At 43.5% G+C, this 16,044-nt stretch overlaps 1 protein-coding gene across 1 annotated transcript in view; it reads left to right on the top strand.

Moving 5' to 3' along the window:
• The window catches only part of Dock11 (dedicator of cytokinesis 11), a 196,672-nt gene that overhangs the window by 92,157 nt on the left and 88,471 nt on the right, over window positions 1-16,044 (top strand). The window contains exons 17-23 of the mRNA XM_026790137.1: window positions 1,071-1,255; window positions 1,343-1,408; window positions 3,398-3,490; window positions 6,785-6,908; window positions 12,191-12,312; window positions 12,891-12,977; window positions 14,462-14,551. Of these exons, the coding sequence (XP_026645938.1) occupies window positions 1,071-1,255; window positions 1,343-1,408; window positions 3,398-3,490; window positions 6,785-6,908; window positions 12,191-12,312; window positions 12,891-12,977; window positions 14,462-14,551 (767 nt within the window). The remainder of the gene's footprint in view (window positions 1-1,070; window positions 1,256-1,342; window positions 1,409-3,397; window positions 3,491-6,784; window positions 6,909-12,190; window positions 12,313-12,890; window positions 12,978-14,461; window positions 14,552-16,044) is intronic.

Below are 16,044 nucleotides of genomic sequence, written 5' to 3'. Positions count from 1 at the left end.
TTCATCGCCTGATGAAGGTTAATATTCAGGGGGATGCCTATATGTTTTTGCAACATTCTTTACATTAGAGGGAACTTGGAAATTACTAGCATCAAGATTGTCAGTGTGCTTCAAGCATTTATGGCACACCGGTACCATAAAACTTGATGCAATGTTTCAAATTGGTGCTCATAATTTGTAAAATGGGGTATCGGATACAATCTAAGTAATCAAGATTTAGTTGTCCACATCCCATAGGGGTTTCATTTTGCTATGTAGAATGTGCACAGGAAGAAGAAGAGAGGACTGCACAGTCACATGGCCATGCTAGTTGTCTGTGGGTGGTGGAATGACCGATTGCTATTGTAAACTTCTGTTATGTGCCTCCAGAAGTTCTGTCATTAGTATGTATTGCCTTAGTAATCAGAACAAAAAGTGCAACCAGAATGGTGTCTTAGGCTCACTTTAGCCTGGGCTCTGTCTACAATAAAGACAGTGTCGCAGCCCTACGCATTGCTCATAACCTTCACTACAGTGGCCGGGTCACAAACACATGTGGCTAAGCTGCACAAACACTCTGTGGCTTTTATTTTATTATTGGTAGCACATCGTAAGGTCTAGAATTTCAAAAGGCTCCCATTATTTCCTTAGTGAAACTTTGCACCTGCACTGAGTTAGCTTTTTAAAAGCGTCTCTCCATGAGCTAATTGGAAGCATAAAATTTACTCTCATTGCTTTCTCCCGTACCAATAAAAACTTGCAGCGAAAGCTAAAATTGCAGCCGCAGGAGGGAAAGCGCAGTGAGTTTCTTTGCAGAGTTTAAATTTATCAAAATTATGATGTGTTATATTTGGCAAGTCCTTAGATGTTGAGAGTGAAGTAGCATGCCATGTCTGGCATGAAGGTCCTCTCAAACTCAGTGCTCCACTCTGTCCCCTTCTGCATCTTACACTTGGTTGACTTTTTGTCACCAACTAAGAATTCTGTTTTGAAATCGTTGTTTGCAAACATGTATATTTTTGCAAATGCGGGAATGTGTTAGTGACTGTTGAATTGCATGTGCTCTGCCTGCTTATTTTTTTCTACCATAGATTGTATTACCTCTTCATATGTGCCCCTGAAGCCCTTTGAAAAGAACTGTCAAAATATTACCGTGGAGGTTGAAGAGTTTGTGCCAGAAATGACAAAATATTGCTATCCGTTCACTATTTACAAAAACCATCTGTATGTCTATCCCTTACAATTGAAGTACGACAGCCAGAAATCGTTTGCCAAGGTAAGGACACCATACATTCTTGGCACCTGCAGTGCTGTTTGTCATCGACTCGCTGTGTGACTCACTTTGGCTGCTTCATGGTTGTAGGCCAGGAACATTGCTGTCTGTGTGGAGTTCCGGGATTCAGATGATGGTGACGCATCGGCCCTAAAGGTTTGTTTCTGCTGCTGAGCAGTGTGCCTTTCGGGAAGCGATTGTAGAGATGAAAATCTGAGTGCGTGATGCTTTCGTGCTATGAGTTTCATGTCTGTAGATTTCAGCAATAACGTGTGCTAGCGTGACAAAGGTAATATTGCATGTTCTACTATTACGTGTGCACTTTAGAGTTTGTTAAAATGATCAGTATCACAAAGTGGGGAGGATGTGCGGCTGGGAAGATGGGTAACTTTGGGCTGCGGATATTTATCTATATGGTGGTATCGCTCTGTAGTAGGGTGCTGGCTTAGCATGCACAAGGCCCTGGATTGCATCTTGAGAAGGGGAGAGCAGACAGGTTGACTTATTCAGTTACAACATTTGCTTCACTTGACTTTTCATTGCTCTGTGGCCTAATCACAAGGTCATTTTTAAAAATGACTCGATAGTTTCTAATGTTCCCTTTAGGGGACCTTATAGTGCCACCATTAGGAGACCTTTAACACCTTTCTCTTTGGAGCCTGAAGAGGCTTTTTGAGCTGACAGATGCACAGCATGATGGCTTTGATTTGAGAGCTAGGACTTCTGCCCCACGACTGGCCAAACGGTTACTTTCAAACTTAGATCAGTGATCTCTGTAAGGTGGATTCTCAGTGGCGTTCAGTGCAGCCCTGGATGCCCGGCATCAGGCAGTGCCTCTGTGGTTTCGCTAGGAACTTTTTCTTTTCAAACCTAGTGATCAGAAACCCGAGATATAGCCCCAAAAGCGTGTAGCCATCAGCAAATGTGTGTCTGCTTCCTCACTTCTAACCTCAGTCAGCCAAATGGATGAGTAGTTATACTCAAACCCACTAGAGAAATCTACCCAGGCACTCCCAACTACATTGCTGATTACTGTATTGTCCCTATGTTTGAAAGGAGCCCCCCTTTCAAAGAGGGCATTAAATTCAATGAACGATTAGCTGGCTCAAACACAGCAGATTATTTTCTCCCTCTGCTTGTCTCTTCACTAGAAATGAGCACGGCCAGTTCCCTTTCCTTCCCGCAGCATCCTTTGATGTACTTTAGAAACCCTTTTGTTACTTCTTGGTAGTTCTTAGAAAATGCCCTGATAACTAGTATTTTGGGAGAACTGGCTGTGTACTCGTGGAGTCTCAATTTCATTTCCTAGCTGGCCTAGAGGCTCACTCCAGAGTAACGGTAAAGCAGTTAGTAGCTTGGCATGCTGGCTCAATAGTCATCCTTCGGCTTATTGGGTCAGTGGGGGTAAAAGAAAAATCATAGTAGCGTGAAATGGGAACATGCCAAGGAACCGTAGAAAGCCTTACGTCTAATACCAGAAAATGAGTGAGTTTGAAAACAAAAACTGTACCGCATAAAATGTCACTTTAAAAAGTGTAAAAAGAAGCGGGCAGACCTTTCATTCCAGCATTGAGAGCCGGAGGCGGGGATGCATGCAGATCTCTGTGAGTTGGTGATATGCCTGTAAATTCCAGGCCAGCCAGTGCTTCATAGAGTGAAACCTATGGAAGGCTTTAGAATAAGAGAACAGTAAGCTTGTCTGAAGCTTACTAGATATTTGACTTTTTTATTTTTAGGTTGTTGAGTTTTAAAAACACCTTTTTACCCCTGAACAAAGAGTGTCCAGAAACTCTTGCTGACTAATGTTCACCTGTCTGTCATATTACGCTCTTCAAGCGAAGAGCCAGAAACATTACAGAGAAGGTCTCTCTTCTAAAGGAAGAGAGCTATGGCTTATCACCGTCGGCTAGTGGCGAGTACATTTCTCTGATGGCCAGACATTGAAAGCATTCTGTAGCTCAGTTGAGCACTGTCTAGGGTGTATCTGAAGTGATCACATAAATGCTGGAACACTTACAAGTTCAGGATGGCAGCTGAGTAAACTTGGCCATGGCCCCCTACTCATACTGTCTCTAATGTGTGTGGGTCTGTAGCACCTTGTTTAAAGACCTGGCTTAGGAGTGACTCTGTTTCCTTCGTTTGCAGTGCATTTATGGAAAACCCGTGGGATCTGTTTTTACCACAAATGCTTATGCTGTGGTCTCGCATCACAACCAAAATCCAGAGTTCTATGATGAGGTAAAAACATCATTTCAGTATTTACGGCAGCCCTTTCTAATGATTTTTTCTTAAAAAAATATTTCAAGCCATTCATCTGCCCATGCATTCCCTGAATGAAAATAAAAATGTTACATCCAAAGGCGGGGAGTGGGGGGGAGGAGGGCGGCTCCTGCCTTCATGGTGTCCTATGATGACAGTGAAAGATTTATGAAAAAATGGGACATAAATCTCAAAGTCGAGCTGGCATTCTGGCCCTCCATACTGTCATCAGACTGGCTCTATGCCAACACGTTCTCTTTGGGGCTCTTCATTTTCTCAGTTTCCAAATAAGAAATCCAGAGCCAGGCCTGGCACTGTAGGACTGTAATGCCAGATAATCTGGAGTATTGCAAGTTTGAGGCTTGCCTGAGCCATTTAATGGGAGTGTATCTCAAACTAAACATTAAAAGGTAAATATAAGCCAAGCATGGTTACTTACCTGTAATCCCAACATTCAAGAGGCTGAAGCAGGAGAATCAGAAACTCAGGGTCATTCTCAGTGACGTAACAAATTTGAGGCTGGCTTGGGCTACATGAAAATGTATCTAGAACATTAGTTAAAAGAGATCTGCAGGTGCGGTTCTCAGGTTGAGAACTTTCCTAGTATGCACACGGCTCTGGGTTCAAACCCCAGGGTCGGGGCTGGAGAGATGGCTCAGAGGTTAAGAGCACTGGCTGCTCTTTCAGAGGTCCTGAGTTCAATTCCCAGCAACCACATGGTGGCTCACAACCATCTGTAATGAGGTCTGGTGCCCTCTCCTGGCAGGCAGGCATACACGCAGGAGAATACTATATACAAATAAATAAATAAATTTAAAAAAAAAGAAGAAATTACTTAACTAAATAAATGTGGGTGCAGACTATGAAACCAGAAATGAGACCACCAGGAGAGATTAAAGGTGTTAGGGGAAAGGGAAGGGGGAGGGGCAATAGAGAAGCCTGTCACTGAAATAGAAATGAGGCTTAGGGGGTGTGTGGGGAAGGGTAGGGGACAGCAGTGTTGTAGGGTGAGCGCCGGGCCTCGTTCCTGCCACCTGGCTCCTGGCCGCCAGCTAGCTTATGCCCCAAAATAATTACACGGAAACTGTATTCTTTTAAACACTGCCTGGCCCATTAGTTCCAGCTTCTTATTGGCTAGCTCTTACATATTGATCTAACCCATTTCTAATAATCTGTGTAGCCCATGAGGTGGCTTACCAGGGAAGATCTTAATCTGCGTCTGTTTGGAGTGGGAGAATCATGGCGACTGTCTGACTCGGCTTCTTTCTCTCAGCATTCTGTTCTGTTTACTCCCCTACCTAATTTTCTGTCCTATCAGGCCAAGCAGTTTTCTTTATTAGTTAACCAATGAAAGCAACAGATAAGATACAAGACCCACCTCCATCACAGCAGGGACTCCATGGAGGCAGGAGAAACTGTAGAAAAATTGTCTTTGAAAATGCCATAACAAAACTTAATACTTCAAGTGCTAATTTTAAAACAAAGCTAAATAGATAAATTAACTAAATCCAGACTGGCTTTTCTGAGGGCACGTCTGGCTCTTTCCTTATGGTTTTGAGTGGTAAGGGGCAGCTGGCCTGTATGTGAAGCGCTGGATGGGCAAAGCTGCACAGCTGGGTACCACAATCACATTGGCTGCTCTGCCTACCTCTCTGGAATAAAGGGGAGTGTTGCAATATTCCCTTCTAATTTCTCTGGCTCTTTCTTGCTTGTTGCTTCTCTGCCTCTGTATCTCTTTCAATTACCCAGTGTGCCTCTCTTGCAGCCTCTATGTATTTGCTTATCCAAACCTGCAGATTGCTTTTGATTCCTAGTGTTTGCATGTGACCTGAATGGGAATCCTGGGCCAGATGCTCCTGTCTGCCTGGGCCCTAGAGTCTCCATTTTTGGCATGGTCTGAATTGTCCCTTCTGCTGTCAGGATTTCTCCCTATCCACCTGCTCCTATATGAACCCTCCTGCCCCAGCTTTGGACATCACTCATTCTTTTCTCAATGTACTTTCTCTGGTTCCTTTGGGGGTGGGGAAGGAATTAGTAGTGCCTTGCATTTTTGCTACCCAGGGGGAGATTATGTCCATGTTTATGTGCAGTAGAGCATTAGATGCCCAGATGGCCTGAGTACTGTGAATAGGCATGTTCTGTAATGAAGTATATCTGTAACAGACCATGGTGATAATACTCCAAGCCATGCCTTGTATGTACTATCATTGGAGCAAATGTCTAACCACATGCTGTTTCTTATACATAGCTCTATAGCCAGTGAAAAGAGCTATATCACGTAGTAAATTAGATATGTTTTTAGAATGTCTAAAACCATAGACTTTTTCATTCATTCATTAGATATTGACTAGGAAAGACAGGGAACAGTTCCTTTCATGTGTACAGATATGGTTACAGGCATGTGTGCCAAGTCATTTAAATTTTTAATTTGTCTCTTAACTGCTAATAGGAGGTTGAAGCATAAAATTGGTTTCTAATTAGAAACTCAGTTTCTTATAAGCATCCTTTGGATCTAAATTTTTGAGTCATATTGATTTCTTTTTGTTTTTTCAAGAATAAAGTTACTAGCCAGGTGGTGGTGGAGCATGCTTTTAATACCAGTACTCAGGAAGCAGAGGCAGGTGGATTTCTGTGAGTCCGAGTCCAGCCTGATCTACACAGCATGTTCCAGGACAGTCAGGGCTTTTACACAGAGAAACCCCATCCTGAAAACCAAGAAAAAAAGACAAAAAGAAACATAAAGAAAAAAAGGAAAGAAAGAAAAATATTTTTTTTCTAGAGAATTTTTTTTGTGAACTTTGATTTGTGGGTACTCTAATGCCATGGTATTGGCACTTTATTTGTAAGGTTTTTTTTCCATGCACAGAGGAACAATGACTTAGGCAAATGTAGCTTTGCCAATTTAGAACTCATTTGAAGTAGATTGCACTGGGCTACAGCATCCCTGGGTGTAAGGAATTTTTAATCTAGTGCTTTAGAAAAAAATCATGCTGTAAAGTTGAAACTGGGAGACTCCAGTGAACTATGCAGAAATAAAGTATTATGTCAATAAAAGTATTAAATCCCCAGGAAGAGTCCTGCTGTCAAACTGAAACCAACCAGAAAAATATTTGAAATATATTGAAATGATACCTGCTATTTGGCCACTGGGCTTGTTCTTCAGGGAGTGTTTGGGAACAGTATGGTGAAACTGGCCTACATGTCTGCCAGCCCAACATGACAAGTAAGGCAAAGCAAAACAAAATGTCCTATGTCATTTCCCTCTCTTTTCAGATCAAAATTGAGCTTCCCATTCACCTGCATCAAAAACATCATTTGCTTTTTACTTTTTATCATGTAAGCTGTGAAATCAACACCAAAGGAACAACCAAAAAGCAGGACACAGTGGAAACTCCAGGTATGTGTGCTGCTATTTATTTGTTTGCTCACTGTGGTGTTGGGGAGCAAACCCAGGGTCATATCTTCTTTCTGTAGGATATAAATCTTCTCATCAAGCTGTCGACTACTGCAATCCTTAACCAAAAAGTATATTTCTGAGTTATAAAGTTTGTTGCTAAGCCGTGTACATTGTGTATTCCTGTAGTCTCAACTACACAAGAGGCTAAGAGTAGAGGATTACTTGAGCCCAGGAGTTCAAGGCTACCCTGGGCAGCATCACAGGCTCCATCTGAAAACAGTTCATTGGCAAAAGACAAATTATATGTTGATTTTATTATCATGTGTTAAATAGCTTTGTCCAAGTGCTCATCAGCACAGCCAAACTCCATCAAGCAACATAAAGTGATAACGCTGCTCTCAGAGAGAAACACATATTATGATACAGTGTTGTTATTTGTTTTATGCAGAATTGCCCTGCAACTAGAATTTTCCAGTTATGCTTGTTGTGGAAGAAAAAAGAGAGCCCAGAGCCAGGGACATCTGTGAGCTGGAGGGAGATTGGGGACTGCCTGTTGCTAATGAGAACAGATTTAATGAAGTTAAATAAGCTTTAGCACCGAGGCACCAGTTCTGGTCCCATGTCACAAAGGCTTTAAATAAACCAGTGGAAGACAGCTTTGGAAGAACATCCAAGGACTATGAGCATAGCCGGTGCCACTTCCGCTTTATCAATGTCAGTGTGCCTCGGGATGCGTCCATTCACCAAATATTTCTGCATATTTTTTCTGTGAATTATAGTAGTAAACACTATAGAAAATGTAGTGAAAAAATCTAATCTAGAGCTTGTGTTCCAGTTTGTATTGATGTGAACACACTATAATCACAAAGCATCTCGAGGAGGAAAGGGTTTATTTCAGTTTTGCAACTTGTAGTCTCTTATGAAAGGAAGTCAGGACAAGAAGTGCTGCTTACTGGCTGGCTCCTTGTGGCTTGCTCAGCCTGCTTTCTTATATAACTCTGGATCGTCTGCCCAGGGATGGGATGGTCCACAATGAGCTGGCACTCTTCCCTAGCAATCATTATCAAGAAAAGGCCCAATAGACTTGCCTAAAGGTCAGTCTTACAGAGGTGTTTTTACAATTGAGGGTCTTTTTTTCCAAATGTCTCTTTCTTATGTTGATAGAGAAACCAACCAGGTCAGAGCATCTCTTCATTGAGCATATCATCTAGTTAACTACACGTGTTTTATGTAGACAGATCAATCTAGTATAAGACAGATAGCAATGAGCACCGAGAACATTGTGAGACGTGAGACAGAAGAGTGAGTTGTTCAGCTAGTGGAAGGACAAGTGGCTGCCACTAAGGGGAGCCTTTTAGGAGACAATATGTCAATGCAGTCGTAAAGGGTGGGACTGAGCTTGGCAATGCTATGATGGCCAGTTGGTGGGGCAGTCTGGGATCAAGGGACAGCTTTGACAGAGTCAGAGTAATAACGTATGGACAGAAAACTACACTGTAAGTCCTTGACAAACATAAGAGCCCGGGATGCTGAGTGGGGGACCACAGGATACCTGATTGGAAAGCATTGTGGAAAGCATTGAAGGCCAGGCTGTGAATTTGACTTTCTTTTGCAACAGGCGTGGGATTATGGAAGGGTTGTTTTGGAGGAAAATGGGCCAGGAAGCAAAGTGAAGGGCAGTGTGAGTTAGGACAGAAAGAAGGAAGGGGGAATAGAAGGACACAGTTGGGGACCATATCAGGAAAGAAGAATAAAGAAGAGTTAAAGAAAAGGAATGTCAAGTATGTAGGTTCATATCTGTAATTGCAGCACTCAGGAGGCTGAGGCAGGAGGATTGCCATAAGCTTAATCCTAACCTATGCTATAGAGTGTGTTCCTATCTTTAAAGAAAAAAAAGGAAGAAAATGTTTAAATCTTTGCAGTCAGAATCTCTGTGGGTTCCTTATGAATACATGCAACCATCTGTGGATTAAAGAGATTACTTTACATGTGCATATATTTTCATTGTGCATACATGCATACATACATGCATGACCAGGCCAGAAGACAGTCTTCACTGTCATTCCATAGGTGCCACCCAGGCTTTATTGAGACAGGGTCTCTCACTGGCCTGCAATCCCTAGGGATCCACCTCCCTACAGTACCATTAGGAGCTGGCAATTATCCATCACCACACTTGGCTTTTTTCAATGTTCATTCTAAGGACCGAACTCATGTCTTCATGTTCGCATGGCAAGCCCTTTACCTATTGAGCTGTCTCCCAGTCCCTGTAAACGCTGTTTTTAAAAAATTGCATCTGAAAGCTCGGTGGTGGTGGAGCACGCCTTTAAGCCCAGCACTCAAGAGGTAGAGGCAGGTGGATCTCTTTGAGTTCGAGGTCAGTCTGGAACTACAGAGTGAGTTCCAGGACAGCCGGGGCTACACAGAGAAACCCTATTTCAAAAAACAAAAAACAAAAACAAAATTGCATCTGAAGCTGGATGTGGTGGCGCACACCTTTAATCCCAACACTTAGGAGGCAGAGGCAGGTGAATCTCTGTGAGTTTGAGTCGAGTTTAGTTTACATAGATAGTTCCAGGATAGCCAGGACTATAGAGAGAGAGACCCTGTCTCAAAATTCCAAAATAAATGCATTTATAGTAAATGCATATAGGCTTTTCCCTCCCTTATTTTTGTCCACTAATCAGGGGAGTAAAATGATTATTTACTTAGCATTTACATTCCAGTAGATATTATATGTAATCAAGCAATGCTTTGGCATATACAGGAGGATGTGTGTAGGGATGTAAATACTATGCCATTTTACATAGGGGAATCAAGCATACACAAATTTTAGTATTTCTGGGGTGATCTTTCACCAGTCAGCCTCCTGCAGATTCCAAGGGATGACTGTGTATTTATTGTACCTGGAAAATATCTGAACTTTCAATATTAGGTAATCGAAAAGAAGATAGACCAGTATCTTGGGGGCAAGTGTGCTCCCCGAGGGATACCATCAGGCAGCAGGACTGACTATTAGGGATCCTCACTGAAAGCACACTTAGTTTAGAGCAGAAGCCTGGAGAAACGACGTGAAAGCAGAACTATGAGAATCCATGCAAGTACTTTCCTCCAGAGTAATAAGTTGGAATTTCCTCATCCAAATTCTAGACAGAAATGGACAAGATGTTCAGTGAAGCATGAGGTGGTGATTCTTCATACCACTCATCAATTCTAACTGTCCCCCTTCTAAGTGGCTTCCTACCCCTGTGCCAGATGGCATACTTGATAGTCTATCTTTACAGCTTCCAAATGCTGCCTATGAGTTTCAAGTAAGGGACACACTTGGCCATGCTCTGATAATTCACACCGCAAAACTCTCACCTAAGCAGATGCCTGCAGGCAGAGAGTGGATTGATGGTTTCTAGGGATGGGGGATGCAGGGGACTTGGGAGTGCTTGCCGAGGTCGGCTGAGTTTCTCTTCTGAGTACTGAAAAACGTCTGCGGTTCCTGTTAATGAAGCGACTGCAAATTCACTAAAACAATTATACAAATCATACCCCATTAAAACCTGCGTGAGGAAAAAGATTGTCTAAAAGCAAAAAAATGTGTTTTCCCAGTTTCTAGTTTGGAATTTTTTCCCCTGTTGGTCAGAATTGCAGAGTATTTCCCATTGGTCAAAGTTTCAGAGCGTCAACAGTGTCATTTCTTTCTTTCCCTCTTTTTTATTTGCCTTTTTCTTCTATTTTTGAGATTATAATTGCATCATTTTCCTTTTCCCTTTTTCCCTCCAAATCTTCCCATATATCTCTCATTGCTTACTTTCAAATTCATCCCCCCTTTTAAATTAATTGACACTACATGCACACACACACACACACACACACACACACACATTCCTAAATATGACCTGCTCAGTCTATATAATGTAACATGTGTTTTTAGGGCTATTTGGTATTGAATAACCAGTTGATTTATTCTTCCCTGGAGAAGACTATTTCTTCCATTCTCACTCAGCATTTCTTAGTCTCTGTAGATCTTTGTACAGGGTTGAGGCTTTGTAGGCTTCCTGACATTATCGTTTCTAGTGGTCCTTCTGCACACGTCCCTTGTTTGCTTTTTCTGAGAGCAGAGGTCTGGGGGAAGCATGCTTGAAGCAGCGCTGGAGAAGATGCTCAGCCGCGATGGCTCAGCATCTGTGAAAGACCTCGGTCTACTGAGAGAAAGCCATGTGTTGGCTGGCCTGTGAGAGTAAACACATTTGCCAGATTAAACATGTACACGAAGACATTCTAACCAGATTTGTGTTGACTTCTGTGTTCACAGTATAAACACACACATGCACACACGTGCATAGGCATTCATGCAAAGAATTTTAAAGACTTGGAAAGCAGTAGATTTGTAAATGCTCTTCATCCAACACCCCTGATCATTTGCCAGAAGTCCATCCAGAGCAAGCTTGGGTTGTTTCTCTTTTCTTTTTACCACCTGAGTTATAAACACTCGAAGCCCAGAGTAATCTGTATGATGGAAACACTGACACTACACAATCTGAGCAACCCAGATGGCTCTGGTTAGTATAGCAGACATGAGGAGTTTTCTAATAGAAAGCCAAGGTTTCCCTTTGGGGGTAGAAGTGTTAAGATATGGCAGGAAATCTCTCAGTGGACTGAAGTCATAAACACTGTCGCCCGACTGCATTTTCCCTCTGCACCTTCTCTACCTCCAGTCAGGAAAACTCTGCCTGTCTAAATGATTGACACTTTTACTACCTTGGATCAATGTAGACCATAGCCTTGACTTACGACCTTAATTTTCCATACTCCATATGCCAGGGTTACCATAAGAGATTTTGGAACACATGGTTGCTGACTGAGATGGTGTCAACTTTGAACTCGGAGTAGAAGGGTAGATAAGAGGAACCCGAACCTTCTAAAACACGAAGCTACCAAAACAACCCTCAGCACAGAGAGATAGTGGTATCAGGGCACATTCTAAACTTCAATATATTCATGTATTTTCTGAAACCAACCCCTCAGTTCTTTCAACTGCAAAAGGCTGCGTTACTCTCATTTTCATTGCCAAAGATATAGAGCCAGTAACCTTTTAGTAGCTAGGCTGGCATTAGGAAATGATCCAAATGCATTGTTCCTTCCCTGCTCCACAGTTGCCTGTCACCTGGGCTCCAGCATACAGATCCCTGGAGCCATCATCATCTTCCTTTCTGCCCTAACTTGCAGACGTTTGCATAGCTAATTGTATTGGTGATGTCCTTTATCACGGTTGATCATTGTCTCTGCAGTTGGATTTGCCTGGGTACCCTTGCTGAAGGATGGGAGAGTTATCACATGTGAACAGCAGCTGCCTGTCTCAGCCAATCTTCCCCCAGGCTACTTGAATGTGAACGATGCAGAGTCAAGAAGGGTAGGGGCATGTCTGCATCTGTGTGAGTGATTGCATTCTAGATGTTTAAAAGGAGAACTTTGTTGGCATGGTTTGGAACAGGAATACCCAAATATGGTCCAAAGGCTGGTCCTCCTTCACAAGGAAAGTCTTTGCTCTGTGTTTACAGCTGATAACTCTACTAACTTTTAAAACTGCATTTAGAGCATGACTTATAAAAACCCTCATGGATCTAAATAGGAAGGAGATAAAGAAAGGTCTCCTGAGTAAATTGGGAGCATAGGGTAGGGGGTCATGGAAGATGGTAGGAAATGAGGGGAGCGAGGGAAAATGTATAGCACAATAAAAACAATAAAAAGGAAAAAAACCCGCATTTATTTAATTCATTTTTGGGGTGGTAGTTTATAAACGTCAGCGGAGGACTGGAAATCTTAAATGTCTTAGGACACATTTATCCTAAAGGGCACTTTTGTTCTCCAGGAGATCTTTGGATGACCTAACACTTTCTGAAATCTGTGAAAATGCACGGGTAGTATTGTAGGTTGTTCATGCATTTTTTTTGCTATAAAATAGATGCTCACGACTGAATTTCTGTGCAGCAATCGAATGCGGATATCAAATGGGTAGATGGTGCGAAGCCTTTGCTGAAGATTAAGAGCCACTTAGAATCAACCATTTATACACAGGTAAATTGAAACAGCCAAATTTCTCAATCTGAGTACTGGAATCTGTTTCCTTCTTAAACGCGATCATTTTTAATCTCCCACTGCTTGGAGAAATTGAACTCTAGATGGCATGTAGAGGCTATCGTCACATCACCATTTTTTTTATTTTTCCATTCAAAAATTTACACTTGCTTCCCTCCTCCCATTCCCCTCCCGCTCCTCCACTCTCCCTCCTCCCTCCTCCTCTCTGCTTGAGAGAGGGCAGGGAACCCTGCCCTGTGAGAAGTCCAAGGCCCTCCCCTCCTACATCCAGGCCTGGGAAGGTGTGCATCTAAATAGACTAGGATCCCAAAAAGCCAGTACATGCAGTAGAGACAAGTCCCAGTGCCTTTATCAATGGCTTCTCAGTCAGCCCCCATTGTCAGCCACATCAGAGAGTCCGGTTTGATCCCATGCTGGTTCAGTCCCAGTCCAGCTGGCCTTGGCTAGCTCCCATTAGAACAGGCACACTGCCTCAGTGGGTGGACCAACCCCTTGCAGTCCTGACTTCCTTGCTCATCTTTTCCCTTCTTCTACCTCTTAACTGGACTTTGGGAGCTCAGTCCGTTACTCTGATGAGGATCTCTGTCTCTATCTCCATCCGTGCCAGATGAAGATTCTATGGTGATATTCGAGATAATCATCAGTGTGATAGTGGGGCAAGGCCAGTTCAGGCACCCTCTCCTCTGCTGCCCAAGGACCTAGCTGGGGACATCCCTGTGTACACCTGGGATCCCCTCTAGAGCCAGGTCTCTTGTCAACTTTATAATGGCTCTCTTAATGTAGATATCTTCTTCCTTGCTCCTATATCCGCCCTTCCTCCATCTCCACTCTCCCACTCCCTCAAGCTCTCCCCAGTCTTTCCCTTCTCTCTTCGCTCTCTCCCTCTCCCCGTCATGAGAAAACTGAGGCTAAGTCAAAAGAGGCAGTTTTCCCTGAGGCACAAAAAAAAACAATCAGGAATTCCAGTTCAAAACGCATATTACATTTTTCTACCTCCTGCTGTGACCCCACTGTCTAGAAAATCAACATGTACAGACTTCATAGGGGATAACTGGACTCGCCAGCAAAGCTGAGTACTGAACGCTAGGAATGATCCATCTGGGAACTTGCGTCACCTGCCGTTTCAAACCTCTGTTCCTGCTCATTTCATTAAAATAGAGAAACAGCTCAATTTGATAGAGCACACTCTTTTTAGGCCTTAAATAAGTGTCAAGCTGGTTGGGCATGCTTAGCAACTTCCTGCGTGCTCGGGTACACACCAGTTTCATCTGGATGTGCTTATTCACGTGACAGTCAAGAGGTTTTCAGGCGCATAGCACGTATTAGCAGAGATGGCTCCTGGGTCCTGGCATTAGAACGCCCAGAGAGATAGGCCATCAAGATGCCGGATCAGGGAGAACTGGAGGGGTGTGCTTGGGGGTAATGAATCCAACCTCATATGGCTGTTTCCATCTGTGTTCCAGGATCTGCATGTGCACAAATTCTTCCATCATTGCCAGCTGATACAGTCGGGCTCGAAAGAAGTTCCAGGGGAGCTCATTAAATATTTAAAGGTAAACGAGCAGCAGCTAGCCGCAAAAGGTTCGCTTTTCGTGCCTTTCTGCCTCTGCATTTTGACATGGAGTAAAGGATTAGACAAACAGTTGAAAATCCCGTGGGCCCCAGGAGGTCACTTTCTTTTTTGTGCTTTTCCAGCAAGTGGCCGCTTAGAAGCAGACAACAGCATGGCTATGTTAGGGAGAATATATTAGAGCCCACATTGGACATTATTGCTTAGAAACCTTATGATTTTAGTTGCACAAATGGCTTTTGGGGTCTCGGCTCTTCCTGCTAACTCTCACGGAAAGGAGAACATGCTCGTGGGGGAAGGGCCAGAAAGAGCGAAAACGCTTTTTCTTGTCATGAAGTATGAGATGGTTCTGTACCCGCTAGGGGGAGATTACCATGAGGGCCCGCTGAAGATAGAAACATTGTCTGATCTTGGCACAGGGGAGGGAGTCTTAGGGAGTCTTTAGGGTACCACACTGTAGCGGACAGAGAACCTAACACTTGACTTATTCACTCGGTGTTGCTGCGGTGTGCAACCTAGGACCCGACTAGCAGTGGTTGCTTGCTTTGTTGCTACCTTAGTAGGTTAGCTGCGGAAAATCTGCGCCATTTTGAGCTGAAGACTCTCCAGGGTCTCCCTAACAGTGACTTCAGGAAACCCTTCCTTTCAGACAGATAGGATGGCGTGAGACAATGTATGGGTCTGGAATCGTAAGCTGATCTACTGTCACAGAGCCGTCATTTACTAGGTCTGTGATTAACCTTGACCAGGTTGCCGAGCTTCTCTTAGTTGTCCACGGGGAAAAGAGTAATACCCATTGGTCACGAATCTTAAACAAGGCAGCTCATCTGCTGGGTTGTAATTGTTCATGACACACACCTTCTGGAAAGCAGGCATCAATCAGGGGTCTAGCAAATACAACTGTGTCTTGTCAAGGAGCTTCAGGTCTTGTGGAGGGAATGAGCATAGAAATGAGCAGGTAGACATGTCACGTGATGATAAGAGACGCTGTAGAGTAGCAGTTCTCAATTTCTAAGTCACAGCCCCACAGGGGTCGCATATCAGAAATCCTGCATATCGGATATTTACGTTGCAGCTTACAACAGTAGGAAAATTATAATTATGAAGTAGCAATGACAATGTTAGGATTGGGGGTCACCATAACATGAGGAACTATATTAAAGGGTCACAGCATTGGGAAGGCTGAGAGCCACTGCCCTAGAGAAAATAGAAGCAGTGAAACCGAACAAGGAAATGAGCTAGACTTCTGTCATACAGAGGCCAGAGAGGAGGCCTCTGGTAATAGGATATTTAAGCAGCAGCTTAAAGAAACGTGGCAGCCAAGTGCATGGCTGGGGAAGAGCTGGGAACAGCCTGCAGCAGAGTCCCTGAGGAACTTGGCTTGGTGGAGCAGGAAGGGCTGTAGTCTGGCTGGCGCATAGAGCGGTAAGGCCTGACCTTGAGGCAGCTGGGAGCCTCAGAGGCTGGAGTGAGGGC

The sequence above is a fragment of the Microtus ochrogaster genome, unplaced genomic scaffold (genome assembly GCF_000317375.1).
Source record: "Microtus ochrogaster isolate Prairie Vole_2 unplaced genomic scaffold, MicOch1.0 UNK42, whole genome shotgun sequence".
Lineage (NCBI taxonomy): Eukaryota > Metazoa > Chordata > Mammalia > Rodentia > Cricetidae > Microtus > Microtus ochrogaster.
The sequence above is the reverse complement of the archived record's forward strand: the minus strand, read 5'-3'. Positions and strand labels throughout refer to the sequence as shown.